Here is a 20,645-nt window from a genome sequence, read left to right on the forward strand (position 1 = left end):
TTAGTGGGTCACAAATATGAAAAAGATATCAATGTAGACAGCTGGAGAGGTGCCTAAGTGGTTAAGGTGCTTGCCTGTGAAGCCTAAGAAACCAGGTTCAATTCCCCAGTACCTACATAACCCAGATGAACTAGGTAGTATATGCCATTTGGAGTTCGTTTGCATTGGCTAGAAGTCCTAGCATTTCCCATCCTCTCTCTACTCTACCTGCCTTTCTCTCTCTCTCTTACAAATAAATAATGATAATAAAAAGATGTCAAAGTAGAAAAAGGGGTCTAGTGGGGGTGGGCCAAGACAGGGGGGATGTAATTATGATCAAAATACATGATGTACCTGTATGAAAATTATTGCTGGGCATGGTGGCACATTTGGGAGACTGAGGTAGGAGAATTGCAGTGAGTTCAAGATCAGCCTGGCTTACAGACTCTGTATCAGAAAAAAAGAAAGAAGACTGTTCATTTTTATTTATTTACTTGGGGAGGGGGTTAGAGGGAAGGAGACAGAATGAATGAGTGGGTGCCAGGGCCTTTTGCTGCTGCATATGAGTTCCAGACATATTTGTCACACTGGGCATCTGGATTTATGTGGGTACTAGAGAATCAAATCTGGGCTGTCAGGCTTTGCAAACAAGTGCCTTTAACTGCAGAGACATCACTCTAGCCGAATTACTAGAATTTTAAAAATAAGCAAATTTTTTTTTGTTGTTGTTGTTGTTTGTTTATCAAGGTAGGCTCTCACTCTAGCCCAGGCTGACCTGGAATTCACTATGTAGTCTCAGGGTGGCCTCAAACTCATGGCAATCCTCCTACCTCTGCCTGCTGTGTGCTGGGATTAAAGGCATGCGTCACCATGCCCGGAACAAATGGTAGTTTTTAAAGTGGAAGTAGCTAGACATGGTGGCACATGCCTTTAATCCCAGCACTCAGAAGGCAGAGGTAGGAGGATCACTGACAGTCTGAGGTCACCCTGAGACTGTGTAGTGAACTCTAGGTCAGCCTGAGAGTAAGGCCCCACATTGAAAAACCAAAAAATAGAAGTAAAGAACCTGTGTTCTGAAAACATGAACTGTGTTTCACACTTCCCAAAACCAGAGTAACTCAAAACACAAGACAGTAATAAATCTTACATGACGAGACTCATCATCTGGAAAGTTGTCATCACAAAGCCAAGTTCCTAAGTCAGTCCTTTGGAACTCCGCTGCGACAAGAGCATAAAATTCTAATGTAGGTCCCAAGCCAGTTCCTTCTTCTCCTAAAAATTCAACCTAAAATCAGAATAAATAAATGGTGGATAAATGTGAATTTAAAAATGCAACTTTTAAAGAAATGATTTAGTTCTTGGCAGAATTTCTTATATCTGAACCAAACATTACCCCTTTTGGTAGTAGTAATGGTGCATATTATAAGCAACCCAGAAATTTTATTCTCCTTTATCTTATGAGGTATGTTATTTGTTGCTCAGTGTACATTAGGCACTGTGCTGGGCACTATTCATACATTTAATTCCTGTTCACAGCCATATGGGAGGTTTATGTCTTCCACAGGTACAAAATAATAAATCTGTTCTCTACAACAAAGGGGAACCAAATCCAGATAAAGTAGTTGTATATACCTCATTTGCTTGAAGAAATGATAATGGAAAAATGTTATTTTACCTGTGTCATTGTGAAACAAAAGCCTAAACTTTCCCATTTGCTGGTGACTTTAAGAAATTACTTTAGGGGTAGAGCTCAGTGGTTAAAGTGCTAGCCTGCAAAACCTAAGGGCCTGGGTTTGATTCCCTAAGTACCCATGTAAAGCCAAATGCACAAGGTGGCACATGCATCTAGAGTTCATTTGTTGCAGTGGCTAGAGGCTCTGACACAACCTTTCTCTCTCTCTCTGCCCATTTTTCTCTAAAATAAATTAAAATAAAATTCTTTCAAAGTTTCTGGCCATACTCTACCCCATCTAAAAATGGCTTGAAGCCAGGTGTGATAGTGCACACCTTTAATTCCAGCATTCGGGAGGCAGAGGCAGGAGGATAGCCATGAGTTCGAGGCCACCCTACATAGTAAATTCCAGGTCTGCCTGGGCTAGAGTGAAACCTGACCTCAAAACAAACAAAAAGGCCTGAAGATATGGCTGAGCAGTTAAGGCAGTTGCCTACAAAGCCAAAGGGCCCAGGTTTGATTCCCTAGGACCCACATAAGCCAGATGCACAGGTGGCATGTGCGTCTGCAGTTTGTTTGCAGTGGCTAGAGGCCCTGGCATGCCATTCTTTCTCTCTTCATCTGCCTCTTTCACTCTCTCAGATAAATAAATAATAAATAAAATGTCTTCTTACATGGGTAGTAGGGAATTGAACCTGTGTCCTTAGGCTTTGCAGGCAAGTACCTTAACCAGTAAACCATCATTCAAGATCTTTCTCTCTCTCAATAAATAAAAAATAAATAAAAATAAAAAATAAAAATTAGGCCGGGTGTGGTGGCGCACGCCTTTAATCCCAGCACTCGGGAGGCAGAGGTAGGAGGATTGCCATAAGTTCAAGGCCACCCTGAGACTCCATAGTGAATTCCAGGTCAGCCTGGGCTAGAGTGAGACCCTACCTCAAAAAACCAAACATAAATAAATAAATAAATAAATAAATAAATAAATAAATAAATAAATATTAGCAATGCCTCAAAACCATCTTTATAATAAATATCATGTCTTTCATCCTCATTTGCTGTGACATTTCTCAACATAGACCAATAATATAATACCATGCACATTTAAGGTAAAGTATTATAAAACAATGTGCTCCAAAACATGCAGATTATCTAATAGCATATTAACATAAAGTTAAGTAAAATCTGGTCGGGTGTGGTGGTCCACACCTTTTAATCCCAGCACTCGGGAGGCAGAGGTATGATCGTCAAGAGTTTGAGGCCACCCTGAGACTACGCAATGAATTCCAGATCAGCCTGAGCTAGAGTGAGACCCCACCTGGGGGTGGGGAGGAGGGAAGAGACTGAGTAAAGGAAAGGTGGAGGGAGAGCAAACCAAACTCTAAGAGGATATAAATAAGTCACATGGAAACCTACTGTTGTGGACAATGGAACACTTAGAAGTCATAGATTGTTAATAGAAAATTTTTAGCGCCAGGGATGGGATACCTTCCAGACAGTTGTTGGCCAGGGAGGTCCCTGATAACCCCAAAACATTACAGGCAATTGCCGAGGCCCTTGGTTGCCCACCAGGAATAGATGGTAAGACCCTATTGCTAAAGACTCCACATACATGGGCTACAAGTCACTGAGAAATCTTGCTAGAGCTGAGCTGAAAACCCCTCCATGTAGACCAGCTGACAGAAAGCTGGAAAAAGCCATGTTGCATGCAATTCAATGGGAGAGAGAGAAATCACCAGTGGAGATATCCAACAATGGACTCTGCAAGCCTTATATTTGGCCAGCCAGGCCAAATGAGCCAATGGGTGCAATAGTGGCATGTCTGTTATAGGTGAAACCAACTGCTCTCTAATTGGATTGGAGGCCTGCCTGTTCCATGGGAGGGAATACATCCCTGATACTGAAAACCTACAAAATGGGGTAGTCATGAGCCCTAGGGGTATAATGTTGCTGCTATTTGGCTAAATGTATATACTATGCTCACCAAACTGTCCAGTAAGTATTTCTCTTAATGTTCATACCCATAAATTAATGCTACTCTCACTTTTGGTTAGAGAAAGTTCTCTTTTCAGATGGCAGTGACCTTGGGATGACTCAGAAGGCACCATGGTGCTGAGAAGAGGTGACAGAAGAGTGTTCAGCAATGAAATATCTCTATCACATCTTCCAAGGCTCAGGGTCCTTTGTGGAAGAGGTGGCAGAAACAATTTAAGAGCCAAAGGAAGGGTAGGACTCTTACAATGTGCTCCTCTAGGCACAAAATGGCTTGGATATCCATGACCTCACAGTGCCTGACACTACCTACATGGGACCATCATAATAGGAGGAACAAATCATGACATCAAAATAAAAGAGAGACTGATTGTGAGGGGGAAGGGATATGATGGAGAGTGGAGTTTGAAAGGGGAAAGTGGGGCAGGGAGGGAATTACCATTGGATATTGGTTACAATTATGGAAGTTGTCTATTAAAAAAAAAAAATAAGTAAAATCTTTCTCAATGTTACCTGGCAGTTTTTACACAGTGGAACATACAAACTATCTAGTTCTCATCATTCCTTCTCTCTTAAAAAATCTTATTTAGGCCTGGCTTGGTGGTACATGCCTTTAATCCCAGCACTGGGAGGTAGAGGTAGGAGGATCACCATGAGTTTGAGGCCACCCTGAGACTACATCGTGAATTACATGCTAGCCTGGACTAGAGTGAAACCCTACCTTGAAAACAAACAACAACAAAAACAAAAAAACATATATATATATATATATATATATATATATATATATATATATATATATATATAAATAAAATTTGGAAGCCAGGTGTGGTGGTACACATCTTTAATCCCAGCACTGGGAGGTAGAGGTAGGAGGATCACTATGAGTTCAAGGCCAGCCTGACAGATCATCCTGGGCTACAGTGAGACTCTGCCTACAAAAACTAAAACCAGACAAAACAAAATCTTATTTTGGGGCTGAAGAGATGACTCAGCAGTTACGGGAGCTTGCTTTAAAGGCTGAATGAAGACCTTGAGTTTGCTTCCCCAGTGCTCACATAATGCCAGATGCACAGTGTCATGCATCCGAGTTCCATTACAGTATCAGAAGACCCTGCCATGCCCATTTCTCTGTTTCTCCTTGCAAGTGAAATATATATATATTTTGGTTTCCAAGGTAGGGAGGTAGGATTTCACTCTAGTCCAGGCTGACCTGGAATTAACTATGCAGTCTCAGGGTGACCTCAAACTCATGGCAATCCTCCTATCTCTGCCTCCTCAGTGCTGGGATTAAAGGCATGCACCACCACGCCCGACTAAAAAATTATTTTTAAAATTTTGTTACCTCAAGAACTGATTTCCGGTCTGCATGTATTTGCATGACATTCTCAGCCCACTCCATCAACGATTCACCACGTGGAACTTTTACTCTTTCATGCTTGAGCCGACCAACTCTAAATTCTCCAGGGTCATCTCTCCGTACACTGCTTGTGGTCCTTGTTCGTTCCACGGTGGCTTCCCGTCGATTTTGTAACCACACTATTGCTCTGAAAGAGAACAATAATTATCTACCCATAGCATACTTCAAAAGCTGAATCTACTACTAAATGAGCAACAGAAAACCAATTTAAGGATTTGTTTTGAGCTAGGTTGCTCCTGCTTCCACCTCCCAGTTTCTGGGATTAGAGGCAAGCGCTAACATACCTAACTGGAATTTTTTTTTTTTTTTTTTTTTTTGGTTTTTCAAGGTAGGGTCTCACTCTGGCTCAGGCTGACCTGGAATTCACTATGTAGTCTCAGGGTGGCCTCGAACTCTCAGCAATCCTCCTACCTCTGCCTCCCAAGTGCTGGGATTAAAGGCGTGTGCCACCATGCCCAGCCCTAGCTGGAATTTTAAAAGAAAACATTCAGTCCAATAGCTTTGTTTGTGTGTTTATTGAGATGTCTTTCTGTATATCCCAGGCCGGCCTTCTACTCACTGTATAACTCAGGTTGGACACATTCAACAATCCTCCTGTCTCAGCCTCCTGAATACTAGGTTCATAGCTATGAGCCACCATGCCAGACTAGGTAACTCAAAAAATATATTATTTATTTGTCTATTTGAGAGATGGGGCAGATAGAGACCACAAATGGATAAGGGCCTCCAGCCACTGCAAACAAACTCCAGACACATGTGCTACCTTATGTATCTGGCTTACATGGGTACTGGGGAATTGAATCTGGGTGCTTAGGCTTCACAGGCAAGTACCTTGACATCTAAACCATCTCTCCAGCCCAATTTTTGTTGTTGTTTTTGCGATGTAGTGTATCACTCTAGCCCAGGATCACCTGGAACTGCCTCTGCAGTCTCAGGCTGACCTCGAATTCACAGCAATCCTCATACCTCTGCTCCTTAAGTGCTGAGATTAAAGGCCTGTGCCACCACACCTGGCATAGGTAACTTTTATGAATATTTTTATTATATAATTCATATACATACATACATTACTGTTTCTTTAGGAAGTAAAAAATGCATTTTGGAGTGACAGCTCAGTTGGAAAAGTGATTGCAAGCATGAGAACCTGTGTTTAATCCCCAGTATCCATGTAGATGTCAAGCATGGTGGTCTGCACTCACTATCACAGTGCAGGGAAGATGGAGAGAGGCAGACCCCTGGGGCTTGCTGATCAGCCTAGCTGGTATGGTCCAAGCCAATGAGACCCTACCTCACAAGAAGTGGACAGTATTCTTGAGGAACACCATTCAAGGAGGTCCACTGTTCTACACACACATACACAATAGTAGTTATACTGGGTTAAAGATTTAGCTCTGTACTGTTAATGGTCAAAATTTAACTGTATATGAATTCAGATTACGATATATCAGATAATCTAAAAGATCTTTGTTTTTTTTAAGATTTTATATTTTATTTATTATTTTGGAAGAGAGAGAGAGAAAGAAGCAGATATAAGCCTGGAGAGATGGCTTTACTGGTTAAGACATTGGTTTGCAAAGCCAAATGACACAGGCTTGATAACCCAGTACCCATATAAGCCAGATGTGCAAGGTGGTTATGTGTTATGGAATTCATTTGCAGTGGCCAGAGGTCCTGGTGCACCCACTCGCTCCCTATCTCTCAAATTAAAAAGGGGCTAGAGAGATGGCTTCACAGTTAAGGCTCATGCTTGTGAAGCCTAAGGACCCCGGTTCGATTCTCCAGGTACCACATAAGCCAGATGCACATGGGGGTGCATGCATCTGGAGTTTGTTTGCAGTGGCTAAAGGCCGTGACATGCCCATTCTCACTCTCTCTCTCCTTCTCTCTGACCCTAATAAATAAATAAAAATAAAATCTTAAAAAAAAAAAAAAGAAAGAAAACAGATATACATAAGCAAATAGGCATCCCAGGGCCTCTAGCCACTGCAAACGAACTCCCGATGCACACACCACTTTGTGCATCTGGCTTTATGTAGGTATTGGGGAGTCAAAACTGGGTCCTTAGGCTTTGCAGGTAAGTGCCTTAACTGCTAAGCCATTTCTCCAGCCTCCAAGATCTGCACTTTAAAAAAAATTTTTTTTGTTTATTTTTATTTATTTATTTGAGAGCAACAGAGAGAATGGGCATGCCAGGGCTTCCAGCCACTGCAAACTAACTCTAGACATATGCACCCCCTTGTGCATCTGGCTAACGTGGGTCCTGGGGAACTGAGCCTCAATCTGGGGTCCTCAGGCTTCACAGGCAAGTGCTTAACCACTAAGCCATCTCTCCAGCCCACAAGATCTACATTTTTGAGGCAGGGTCTTACTTGAGCCCAAACTGACCTCAACTCTGGAACTCACTCTGTAATGCAGGCTGTCCTTGAACTCATATTGATCCTCTGATTTAAGCATTTCACAGGCTTTAAGGAAAAGTGTGCGCCACCATGCCTTTTTTTAAAAGGTTATCTGGAGCTGGGCACGGTGGTGCAAGCCTTTAATCCCAGATAGAGGGATTGCTGTGAGTTCAAGGCCACCCTGAGACTACATAGCGAATTCCAGGGCAGACCCTACCTTGGGGGGAAAAAATGGTTATCTGAAGCGTTCAGTTTCTCATTAAAGAAAATATTGGGGCTGGAGAGATGGCTTAGCGGTTTAGCGCTTGCCTGTGAAGCCTAAGGACCCCGGTTTGAGGCTCGGTTCCCCAGGTCCCACGTTAGCCAGATGCACAAGGGGGCGCACGCGTCTGGAGTTCGTTTGCAGAGGCTGGAAGCCCTGGCGCGCCCATTCTCTCTCTCTCCCTCTATCTGTCTTTCTCTCTGTCTGTCACTCTCAAATAAATAAATAAAAAATTTAAAAAAAAAGTGTTCTCTTTAAAAAAAAAAAAAAAGAAAATATTGGCAACTAGTAATTTATCTAAATTACCAAAGAACTGTACAGTAAAAAAATATTACCTGATGCAAACATTTGCTATATTGCACACTATTTTAATAAAGCATATACTCAAATGGAAATGGAAAAACTTTAATATTGACAACTCTTTACAAAACTAAAAATAATGTATTTCTTCCATCAGTTTTTCATGTCTATATTTTGTACTTAAGTAACATTAAAACAAACTCTTTGGGGCTGGATGGATGGCTGAGCAACAGTTAAGGAGTTTGCCTGCAAAGCCAAAGGACCCAGGTTCAATTCCCCAGTATCCACGTTAGTCAGATGCACAAGGGGGCACACACATCTGGAGTTCCTCTGTAGTAGCTGGAGGCCCTGGCATGCCCGTTCTCTCTTTCTCTGTCAAATAAATTAAAAAATAAACAACAACAACAAAAAACCATCTTTATTCCAGAAACATAAGAGGATGCACTTCCTACCTGGAGGCACCAAATGCTGTACATGTGAAGTAAAGCTGTCTAGTTTCAAATGGAATTAGGAAAGGACATTTGCTGGTTAATTGTTCACACCAGTCTGGCAGAGCTCCACTTGCCAATGCCAACGGTTCCTGCAAATTAGTAGTCAAAGGCATTAAACATAATTGATGAATGTAAAAGACGAGGTGATCTAAACAACTAAGAGGAAAGGGAGAGATGTATAAAAGCAAAAAAGGAAAAGTAATACTAGAAAAAGCCAAAACTTTTCATACATGTTCACACATGTGATTTTATTACCTCAATCTGCTGCAAAATTTTTGTAGTGATTTTTTTGCTAGTAAATTCATCAGGTGGGAAAGTAAACTGAGGCTGCTCATCACCATCTGTAAAATCAATGAACATAAACTAAGAAAACTCTAACTTTACTTATTTCTGAAGTGCCACTGGAGTAAGTGAAGGCTTCCTACAGACCTTCTTGGGGTATCCTTGAGTAAGGGTCACTTGCGACTATGTAGAGAATACGCAAAAGTTGAAGGACATCCTCTACTCCACAAGAGTTTTGTCCATTGCCGGCTTTGGCCTGAGGCTGTTCTTTTGTCAAATTAAGAATATCACTACTTTGAAGAGTAGAAATGGTTCCTTGGCTTAATCCAGACTTTGTTCCATGCTCACAAAAATCCTGAGGAAACAATTAGCAAAGCTATAATCAAATTTTCAAGAAAAGCAATAGGTTATCCAGCTAGTATGACTTTGAAAAGGTTGGAATTAAATGCCTTCAGGGCTGGAGATATGGCTTAGTGGTTAAGGCGCATGCCTACAAAGCCTACATACCCAGGTTTAATTCTCCAAGTCCCATGTAAGTCAGATGCACAGGGTGGCACATGCATCTGGAGTTCATTTGCAGTAGTTAGAGGCCCTGGCGTGCCCATTCTCACTCTCCCCCACATCTCTAATAAAAAAATAAATTTAGGGCTGGAGAGATGGCTTAGCGGTTAAGCGCTTGCCTGTGAAGCCTAAGGACCCCGGTTCGAGGCTCGGTTCCCCAGGTCCCACGTTAGCCAGATGCACAAGGAGGCGCACGCATCTGGAGTTCGTTTGCAGAGGCTGGAAGCCCTGGCGCGCCCATTCTCTCTCTCTCCCTCTATCTGTCTTTCTCTTTGTGTCTGTTGCTCTCAAATAAACAAATAAAAAAATTTAAAAAAAAAATAAATAAATAAATTTAAAAAATCTTTAAAAAGGGGTTGGAGGAATGGCTTAGCAGTCAAGGCATTTGCCTGCAAAGCTAAAGGACCCTAGTTCAATTCCCCAGGACCCATGTAAGCCAGATGCACAAGGGGGCATACACATCTGGAGTTCATTTGCAGTGGCTGGAGGCCCTGGTGTGACCACTCTCTCTCTCTCCCTTTTCCTGTCAAATAAATATACAAATACTTTTAAAATTCTTTAAAAAGAAATGCCTTCAGCTGGGCATGGTGTTGCAGACCTTTAATCCAACACTTGGGAGTCACAGGTAAGTGGACCGCTATGAGTATGAAGCCAGCATGGGACTACAGAGTGAATTACAGGTCAGCCTTGGCTAGAGAGACCCTACCTCAAAACGATCAAAAATAAAAAATGTCTTCTTTTGAAATAAAAACACTATCATACAAGACAAAAATTCATTCTAGCCATTAAGACTACCAAATGAACCATCCTAAGCTTTAGTCTCCTCAGATCCAATACCACAAGAAGTATTTGAACTTTTAGCATTAGCACATTTACAATGCTAATTCAGACTTTTCTTTTTTGAGATAGGCTTTCACTATGTAGTCTCAGACTGGCCTCGAACTCAGTGATTCTCCTATTTCTGCCACCTGAATGCTGGGACTAAAGGCGTGCACACCACCACACCTGGCTTGAACTCTTTTTTTTTTTTTTTTAATATCCCAGTCAAGTTTTCTTCCTTAAGCTTTTTACATTTTTATATTTTTGTGGTGCTATGAATTGAATCCAGGGCTTTGTGCATGCTAGGTAAGCACTCTATCACTGAATATCCCAGGCTCTTGAGAAAGTTTTCAAGCTGCAAAACAAAGCTCAAAGCCATTACAAATCAAAAAGAATGTTTTAATGCCAATATATACCTTATATGCAGCTATGAGCTGAGAACAATTTCTGTTTTTCCTAATACTTTTATTAGTGCCAGTTAATTTCCAGTGGCGCAGAAAAGCGGCGTCTGCATTCTTCTGCAGGTATGTTATCAAGTCATTCTTTGGTAATTCATCAGTGCCAAGGTACTGTTCCACATGCTCTATCGACCAGCAACCCTACAACAGGAAAAACCAAATGTTGGCCTTTCCCAGTGACAAGGTCTAGGCTATTTCACATGCATTGTATGAGGTAGTTCTGAGATCATGCACTTAATCTAACTCCATGCTTGTCAATTTTCCCTCATGTGCAGCTACAATACAGCCAGGTTTTTTTTCTTGTTTTTCCTAAATTGTCAAGACCCATTTTCTTTAAAAAAAAACAAACAAACAAACAAACAAACAAAAAAAAAACCAAAAACATACCATTTTTCCATTTTCCTTTTCTTTATCAGAATCCTTCATTTCTCTGTACATGATTCTAAACATGAAAACATTAAGTTAATACATCAAATGATTTGTAGTTATTCCTAATAAAGTTCCAACTCTTTAAAATATGCGTGACTGTCATTCATTAAACACTGAACTTAAGGAGTTGCTAGCAAGTGCTCTACCACTGAGTGACATCTCTATATCCCCAACTCTTGCTTTTGTTGTTGTTTTTGAGGCATGGTCTCATACTAGCCCAGGATGACCTGAACTCTAGCTCTAGGATGGCCTCAAACCCTCCTCTGCTTCCCAAGTGCTAGGAATAAAGGTGTGTACCACCATTCTCAGGACACTAAAATCCATTTTTCTTTTCATTTTTTGGTTTTTCAAGGTAGGGTTTCATCCTAATTCAGGCTGACCTGGAAATCACTATGTAGTCTCAGGGTGGCCTCAAACTCGCGGCAATCCTCCTACCTCTGCCTCTCAAGTGCTGGGATTAAAAGCGTGCGCCACCATGCCCACTGTTAATACCACTGTTCATCTCAAAGGGTCCTACATTACTTTTACTAGGCACTACCTATGATTACCAGTCATATTAAAACATAAAGCTGGTCGTAGTGGCGCATGCCTTTAATCCCAGGACTTGGGAGGCAGAGGTGACAGGGTCTTGTGAGTTTGAGGCCAGCATGAGACTACAGAGTGAATTCCAGGTTAGCCTGGGCTACAGCAAGACCATACCTTGAAAGAAAAAACAAAACAAAACCAGGGCTGGAGAGATTGCTCAGTGGTTAAGGCACTTGCCTGAAAAGCCTATGGACCCAGGTTTGATTGCCCAGTACCCAAGTAAGCTAGATGCGCCAGGCAGTGCATACTTCTGGAGTTCATTTGCAGTGGCTGGAGGACCTGGCACACCCATTCTCTATCTACCATTCTCTCTTTTTCTCTCTCAAAAATAAGTAAATAGGGCTGGAGAGATGGCTTAGCGGTTAAGTGCTTGCCTGTGAAGCCTAAGGACCCCGGTTCGAGGCTCGGTTCCCCAGGTCCCGTGTTAGCCAGGTGCACAAGGGGGCGCACGCATCTGGAGTTCGTTTGCAGAGGCTGGAAGCCCTGGCGCGCCCATTCTCTCTCTCTCCCTCTATCTGTCTTTCTCTCTGTGTCTGTCACTCTCAAATAAATAAATAAATTAAAAAAAAAATAAGTAAATATTTTCAAAAACACAAGAAACTACACTAACAAAGGCAAAGTTATAATAATAACATAATAATGTATTATAGCATTAAAGAGTAAATTATATATGTATATACATACATACACACACACATATATACGTATATATAAAATTTGGTTTTTCAAGGTAAGGTTTTGCTCTAGCCCAGGCTGACTTGGAATTCACTATAGAGTTTCAAGGTGGCCTCGAACTCACAACATCCTATCTCTACCTCCCAAGTGTTGGGATTAAAGGCATGTGCTACCACACCCAACTTGAAGAGTAACTATCATATACACAGGTCTTTTTTTTTTTTTTTTTTTGGTCTTGTTTATTGATTTTTCGCAGTAGGGTTTTGTGCTCTAGGCCAGGCTGACCTGGAATTCACTATGTAGCCTCAGGCTGGCCTTGAACTCATGGCAGTCCTCCTACCTCTGCCTCCCAAGTGGCTGAATTAAAGGTATGCAACATCACACCTGGCTTTTATAGGTAACCCCCCCACCCCTTTTTGAGGTAGGGTCTTGCTCTAGCCCAGGCTGACCTGGAACTCACTATGAAGTCTTAGGCTGGCCTTGAACTCACAGGGATTTTACTACGTCTGCCTCCTGAGTGCTGGGATTAAAGACGTGTACCACCATGCCAGGTATTGTAAGTTTTTACTGAGCACTTCCTATTCATTTTACAGATTTTAGAACTGAAATACAAAAATGTGAAATTTGTCCAATGGAATTGATAATTTGTTTAATAAGTGAATAGAGACAGGTAGCCTTTAGTCACACACTCCAAAATAAAGAACAAATAGAAAATATTTAGTACTTCATACAAAATTACCATTCAAAATTCAAATGACTTTCAACCATTATTACACAGCTGATGTACATTACTTTTACAGATCCTTTTATGTTCTAAAGTTTAGCCATTCTACATGCCTGGAGTTAGAAATGCTATTGTCTGTTCATGCAAAGCAATAGAGTAAGAGAAAAAGTATTTTCTGTTCCTATAACCAAAAATAAACAACACAACGCTTCTCAGCTTATACAGAAAGAACATCAAATTAAAAATCTCTTACGTGTAAGTTGGCTCCCAAATACGCCTAAGTTTGTCTGATTTCACATTGCCATTACAGGACAACTGCAGTAGTTTTTGTACGTAATAAAAGATGGTTGATCTGAAATTAGTGAGTGGCAACTCAACTTCCCGATTGGTTCCAAGACCTGTTACTTTCAAAGTGAGGGCTAATCGAGGTGATGGAGTACATTCAACTTCTTCCAAAAGTTCTGAATGAGGTGTTCCTAAATAGTTGGAAGATATGTAAAAACCAATCACACTACAACAAACATTCTGAAAATATACTGTATTGGGAAGCCAGGACGTACATTGGCTAAGCAATGTCAGCTTCTTCCCTAGCATCAACACTAGTTTAGTTCACTAATAAACTTATTTATTTACTTACTTACTTATATCTGCAATTATGGTTTTCAAGGCAGGATCCCACTATATAGCCTAGGTTGGCCTTTAGCTTTTACTGTTGTAGAACTGGAAACTATCATATCTATGTTACTTAAAAGCAGAGTGCTAGAATAGAGTGAGTATGTATATTGGATCTATCTCTCATTTTTATCTGAAAATACATAGAAAGAAAACTTAATATTTTCATTTCTTTTTCTTCTAATTTTACAATCAGAGGAAATTATATACTCTGAACAAATGACCTCTTTTGTTTAATTATTTTTTTTAAAGGTTTTTCAAGGTAGGGTCTCCCTCTAGCTCAGGCTGACCTTGGAATTCACTATGTTGCCTCAAGGTGGCATGGAACTCATGGCAGTCCTCCTACCTCTGCCTCCTGAGTGCTGGAATTAAAGGCCTGCTCCACCAAGCCAACTAAAACATCTATTTTTTTATTTCTTACATTTTAAGAGAGAGAAAGAGAAGAAGTAAAACAACTATGTTTTAAAGACTGATATAACCTGCAAATATGAGCATCACTTTATTTTTGAAACTGTATATATGTATCATATTTATCAATGATAAATGACAGGGCTGGAAATGTGGCTCAAGAGTTAAGGCACTTGTTTGCAAAGCCCAAAGCCCTGGGTTTATCAGTTCCCCAGTATCCAGATAAAGCCAGATACACCATGTGTCACATGGATCTGGAGTTTGTTTACAGTGACAACAGGTTCTGTAGCCCTCCCCTCCTCTCTCCTTGCAAGTAAATTAAAATATTTAAAAAAAAATCAAATCCCCAAAGTAGACTATACCATACCTGGGGGAGGGATTTCTAGGTCAGTTGTCTGCTGGACATTTGTACGACCAGGTCTAGGATCAAAAGCAGGAACTAAAGCAGAAAACTGCCGCTTTAGCACATAATCATCATCCCATGTTCTCCGGCGACCTCCTTTAGTTTCATACTCTTCTTCTTCCTGTTACAATAAAATTTCATACAAATAAAACATTCCAGGAGGGAAATTCTTGCTATCCCAAAAGTGATGTGCCATCTACAAAATAAGGTAAATGCTAGTCCTTTATAGCTATGTTACTTCCTTATTTGCCCACATTGCTAAGCACTGTGGGCTAACATAAAAGTACATACAGGTATGTACGTGTTGCTTAATAATTTCACTTTCTCAAATGAACATTGTGTCAGTGGTAAGTACACAAATTTACATGGCACAATAATGAAAAAGAACCACACTCACATCCTTTACCAATGCCAATCCCTAGCATTGACATACTAAAATTTGCTCACATGACACTATTAGGGAAAAAGTGGACAAAAGGCTCATAAGACCTTTTTGTGGTATTTTCCAACTTTCTATGAAGTCTTATTTTAAAATAAGTTGAATTTTTTTCTTATTGTAAGTTTCATTTCATATTATTCACATAAAACACATGAATGACTGGGAGGTGCTATGAATTTCTACAGACAAGCAGATGAAAGGATTGGTAATTCACAAAAGTCAAATGACCTGTACATACATATACACACATTACACACATCATACTTTCAACACTTGATTGAAACTAATTTTTACAAGATTTTTACCAAAACTGATATTTAATAGCTATGGTGCTAGAACACCTGAGTTTGCATCTTGGACCCCAAACTCCCATGCATGATTTTTAGAAAACCAATTCATCTGAACTAGGGTTATAATGGCTCAGTTGGCAAAGAGTTTGCCATGTGACAACCTGAGCTTGGATTCCCAGTACCTGTATGACTTCCCAGCAAGCCTGACAACCTACCTGCAATTCCAGTGTTCAGGAGGCAGACAGGGGATCCCTGGGGCAAGCTCGCTAGCTAAACTAGCCAAACTAGTGAGAATCTGGATTCAGGCAAAAGATCCTGTCTTATAAATAAGGTGGAGAGCAATTGAAGAAGACACTCAACTTCAAGTTCTAAACATCCCCCTTCCGCCTTCATCTGAAAGCTGGAACTACAACAACACTCAAAGATTTGATGGATGGATAAATTAAATATAAAGCGATGGAGAACTGTGCGTACCATTTAGTAACGAGTGTTTGCTAATAAGATCACTACTACAACTTCTACCAATATTACTACTGCAATAATTACAAACCTTAGATAATACCTATTAGCTAATTTTTTTTTTTTTTTTTGAGGTAGGGTCTCACTCTGGCCTCAAACTCATGGCAATCCTCCTTCTTTTGCCTCCCCAGTGCTGGGATCAAATGTGTGTGCCACCACACCTGGCCCTATTAGCTATTTTAATAATTTGTTTACTGTTACCCAAAGGATCAGGCAGGGGGGTTTCAAGCAAGAAGCTCATTACACCAGAGCAATCATAGATTCTATTTGAAATATGGAACCTAAGATTAGGGGAAGTCTCTTTTCATACCTGTTAACCCCCTCCTCTTTCCATTGCCTACCCTTGTTATATCCTGCCGGCACTTGGGAACTTTGTTCAATGCATTCTTATGAAAGTAAAAATTACTATAAGGAAGATAAACATGATTATATTACCTGCTCTCCAATAGGTCGGCTCCCTGCTCCTGCAGGGACCTGTGGTAGCTGTGAGGTAACAGCGTGATGTGTTACATCAGAGCGGGAGCCAGCTCGCCGTTGCAAGGATGGACGCCTCAGAATCTGAAGTTAAAAATTGCCAAGACACCCAAGTTTAATTATTTGACCAAACCTATACCCACCATTCAACTTGGCCTAAGGACAGTATTACTAAAGATCTCTCTACATTGGCCAACTTCAGCAAAGTATATACTGGCTGTTAAATTTATCATGCATTTTATACTAGCCTCCTTACAAAAAACTCCACTAAGGTGTTTGGCTTTGCAGGCAAATGCCTTAACTACTAAGCCATCTCTCCAGCCCCCATTCCTTGTTGCTGTTTTAAAAAATATTTTATTTATTTCTTTGCAAGAGGAGGGAGGTAGGAAGGAAGGAAAACTGAGAATGGGTGTGCCAGGGCCTCTCTAGCCAATGAAACAAACCCCAGATTGCATGTATCATTTTGCGCATCCAGCTTTACATGGGTACTGGGAAACTGAACATGGACTATTAGGCATTGCAGGCAAGTACCTTAACCACTAAGCCATCTCTCTACCCCTCCCCCCCTTTTTAAGGTTTAGAGAGACTACATCAAGAGAAAGAAAGAGAAGCATACAGAGAGCTCCTACCATGTGGAAGACAGGAGGGAGTAAAGGCCCCATTTTACCTTTTTAAATATAAACATTTTATTTATCTATTTATTTGAGACAGAAAGGGGGAGAGATAGAGAGAGTGAGAATGGGCGCGCCAGGGCCTCCAGCCACTGTAAACAAACTCCAGACACATGTGCCACCTTGACCATCTGGCTTATGTGGGAACTGGAGAATCAAACCTGGGTCCTTTGGCTTTGTAGGCATATGCCTTCACCACTAAGCCATCTCTCTAACCCTATTTTTGAAACAAGGTCTCATGTCCACAAACTCCCTATGTGGCTGAAAATGACTTTGAACTTCTGATCATCTTGCCTCTACTTCCCTAGAGCTGGGATTACAGTCACATGCCACAAGCCCACCTTTTAACTTCCTATCTTAATAAAGGGAATGAGATTCTCTCTACCATAACCTCCTCGTATTCTTGATCCTCCTGATTGTCATCTTCATTCTCATCATCTTCCTCATCAGGTTCAGGCAAATCCTCATCATCATCTAGCTCAGCTAAGAGAGTACTGGCACGGCAGCTATCAAGAAAATCTAAAAACAAACAAACAAAAAAAGTTATCACTGATACAATAAATGAAGCATAGCAAAGTATCTCTGCATTTGGGGCCATATAACAAAGTAAAATTCACAAAATCTAGGCATAAAGACCAGTTACTGATGTCAGCAATATTCTACCACCACAGATACAGGATGATTAACTATCAGAAATAGTCACAAGCATGGCAGAAAACAGCACAAAATAGTAGATGACCAAAAGCATTTGAAAGTACAAAATCATAACATGAAAAAGCAACCACGAAAAGTAACAACCCCATTATAATTCTCAGACTATTACAGGAAACACAACAGGAAGGAAAGGGCCCACCAGACTCATTCATTCCACACACAAATATCAACTGAACACATCCTATGTCCCAAGACTGTTAGGCACAATATATGTCATGAACAGCACTAGTATGGTCTGAGTCCTGAGGATCCTACAGAGAACACAGGTATTAATAAGTATAAACGAACCAATACGCTAGCTGTCAAAGATCTTACTTATAAAAGGAAAACAGAATTCAAGTGACTCAATGAGACCTGAGCACAGACCTGGCAGGTTGTTAATGGCAATGAATACTTGAGATAGCTATGTGCTATGAAATAGGTATATATACTATCTATCATGTTATCCATATCTCCCATATAAGGTAGTTCAATAATATTGATTTCCTTTTATCATCTTTTTTCTTAGGAATTTTGCCCCCAATGAAGACAGGCCATATACCTGTATTACTAGTATTTGAGACTTATGCAAGAGGATCTTGAGTTCAAAACCAGCCTAAGCCATATAGTAAGAAAGAGCCTTTCTAAGAAGCCACAAACAAAATTTGAGTTATACGATAGGCATGATGGGGCATGCCTTTAATCCTAGCACTCGGGAGGTGAAGGTAGGAGAATTATTGTGAGTTCAAGGTCACCCTGAGACTACATACTGAATTTCAGGTCAGTCTGAACTTGAGACAGACTCTACGTCAAAAAAATAAATAAATAAATTTGGGTCAATTTTACATGTAAGCAAAGATGGTAACAAGCTCTTTTCACATGAACTGAAAACAGAATAATGAGATGAAACAAGAGAAGTTTTAATTGATGTATAAAGGGAATGAAAACAATTTTTTTAAATTTATTAAGCGAGAGCGAGTCCAAGAGGAGGAGGAGAGAGAAGGCACACACCTTTAATCCCAAAACTTGGGAGGCTACAAGTTTAAGGCCAACTTGGGCTAAGTTCCAGGTCAGTCTGGGCTACAGTGAGACCCTGCCTTAGGAAAATAAATAATAAATAAATGAATAGGGCTGGAGAGATGGCTTAGCGGTTAAGCGCTTGCCTGTGAAGCCTAAGGATCCCGGTTCGAGGCTCGGTTCCCCAGGTCCCACGTTAGCCAGATGCACAAGGGGGCGCACGCGTCTGGAGTTCGTTTGCAGAGGCTGGAAGCCCTGGCGCGCCCATTCTCTCTCTCTCCCTCTATCTGTCTTTCTCTCTGTGTCTGTCGCTCTCAAATAAAAATAAATAAATAAATGAATGAATGAATGAATGAATGAATGAATGAATAGATGGTTTCCCTATGAGGCTGGGAAGCCTGGTTTCTCCCCCCACTCAGATGCTCCCTCCATGGCCCACCAGGAAGGATGTGCCTCTTTTGTTATAGGAGAACACTGCTTCTTGGCTGTGGATGAAGAAGTAAGTCACCAGAGTCCTGCCCTAAATGGAGACAACCCAAAGCAGAATGAAAGTAAACTGTGTGACTGAACTCCCTGGGGGCTTAGAGTTGCTCTGCTCTTCAGAACCCTCTGTTGTCCCTGGGAATCTGGGGTCCTGCCACAGAAAGGGCACCATCTGCCAGGCAAAAAGGATCCCAGGTATGGCCCTAAGATCAGGAATATGGTCCACAAACTGCTTATCATCCCAAGATCTCAGGCTTAGTCCACTGTCCTTCCTCATTAAAGAATAGCACCCCTCCCTGTGTGGTGCAGCCCCTCCACTTCCACTTAGGGCACTTTCCTGGCTCCTTCTTGAACTGGCTCTCTCCTTCTACTGCTCTGAAGGAAAGTACTCTAATGACAAGGTTTAACTCCTTCACAGAAATCCCCACGACAAATTCCCTGCTACTTTGTTCTTTTGTAAATAACCAATACCCTATAGCCTATGTATCTTTCCCACATGCACACCTCCTCCCTTCCAAACAGATGAGTCTGCCCTAACTTGTTCAGCAACTGCCTTTGTGTGTGGCCTGGGGTAGGTCCTGTCCTCTTCAGAACTCATGTGGGTCTAAAGGTCAATGTTCTGTAGGGTATTTATGTATAACCTCAGCCAAGAGTTCAGGACAGCCTAACAAGCTGTGTTTGATTCCCCAGTACCCATGTAAAGCCAGATGCACAAAGGGGAGCATGCATATGGAATTCATTTGTAGTGGCTAGATGCCCTGGTGAGCCTATTCTCTATCTCTCTATGCTTCCAAATAACTAAATATATTTAAAATAATAATAATTTTAAAAATATTTTATTTATATTTATTTATGAGAGAGAGAATGAATGGATGTTCCAGAGCCTACAGATACTGCAAACTCCAGACACATGTGCCACCCTGTGCATCTGGCTTATGTGAGTACTGGGGAATCGAACTGAGGTTCTTTGGCTTTACAGGCAAGTGCCTTAACTGCTAAGCCATCTCTCCAGCCCCAGTAATAGTAATTTTTAAAGAAGGCTGGGATGTAGCTCAGTTGTACAACACTCGCCCAGCCCAGGCCCTCAATTCAATTCCTAGTACTTTCAAAGTTATAAAACAGAACAGGTCAAGGACACACGGTAAAGACGGAAAGGCAAACATTATGGAAGGTCACTTAACAATTACTTTCAGGGGCTGGAGGGATGGCTTAACAGTTAAAGGCATTTGCCTGTAAAGCCAAAGGACCCAGGTTCAATTCCACAGGACCCACGTTAGCCAGGTGCACAAGGTGATGCACATGTCTGGAGTTCGTTTGCAATGGCTAGCGGCCCTGGTGCTCCCATTCTCTGTCTTTTTCTCTCTCTCCCTCTCCCTACCTCTCTTGTTCTCTGTCAAATAACTAAATAAATAAAGATAAAATATTTAAAAATTAATTACTTTCAGGGAGAGGGAGGGAATTACCATGGGATATTGTTTACAATTATGGAAGTTGTCAATAAAAAAAATAATTACTTTCAGAAATCCATTCTGAC

General features: G+C 41.0%; 1 protein-coding gene across 5 annotated transcripts in view; it reads right to left on the reverse strand.

Annotated features, from left to right (window-relative positions):
* The window catches only part of Hectd1 (HECT domain E3 ubiquitin protein ligase 1), a 108,709-nt gene that overhangs the window by 11,677 nt on the left and 76,387 nt on the right, over nucleotides 1-20,645 (reverse strand). For 4 of the 5 annotated variants that reach the window (XM_045155448.1, XM_045155447.1, XM_045155445.1 and 1 more), the window contains 11 exons: nucleotides 17,304-17,437; nucleotides 16,209-16,331; nucleotides 14,490-14,646; nucleotides 13,296-13,518; nucleotides 11,017-11,071; nucleotides 10,588-10,770; nucleotides 8,939-9,146; nucleotides 8,765-8,850; nucleotides 8,471-8,598; nucleotides 4,986-5,187; nucleotides 1,127-1,264 (listed from right to left, as the gene is read on the reverse strand). In XM_045155448.1, coding sequence (XP_045011383.1) covers nucleotides 1,127-1,264; nucleotides 4,986-5,187; nucleotides 8,471-8,598; nucleotides 8,765-8,850; nucleotides 8,939-9,146; nucleotides 10,588-10,770; nucleotides 11,017-11,071; nucleotides 13,296-13,518; nucleotides 14,490-14,646; nucleotides 16,209-16,331; nucleotides 17,304-17,437 — 1,637 coding nt within the window. The remainder of the gene's footprint in view (nucleotides 1-1,126; nucleotides 1,265-4,985; nucleotides 5,188-8,470; nucleotides 8,599-8,764; nucleotides 8,851-8,938; nucleotides 9,147-10,587; nucleotides 10,771-11,016; nucleotides 11,072-13,295; nucleotides 13,519-14,489; nucleotides 14,647-16,208; nucleotides 16,332-17,303; nucleotides 17,438-20,645) is intronic. The other variant, XM_045155446.1, reaches the window with a different exon arrangement.

Source organism: Jaculus jaculus, chromosome 7 (assembly GCF_020740685.1).
Source record: "Jaculus jaculus isolate mJacJac1 chromosome 7, mJacJac1.mat.Y.cur, whole genome shotgun sequence".
NCBI lineage: Eukaryota > Metazoa > Chordata > Mammalia > Rodentia > Dipodidae > Jaculus > Jaculus jaculus.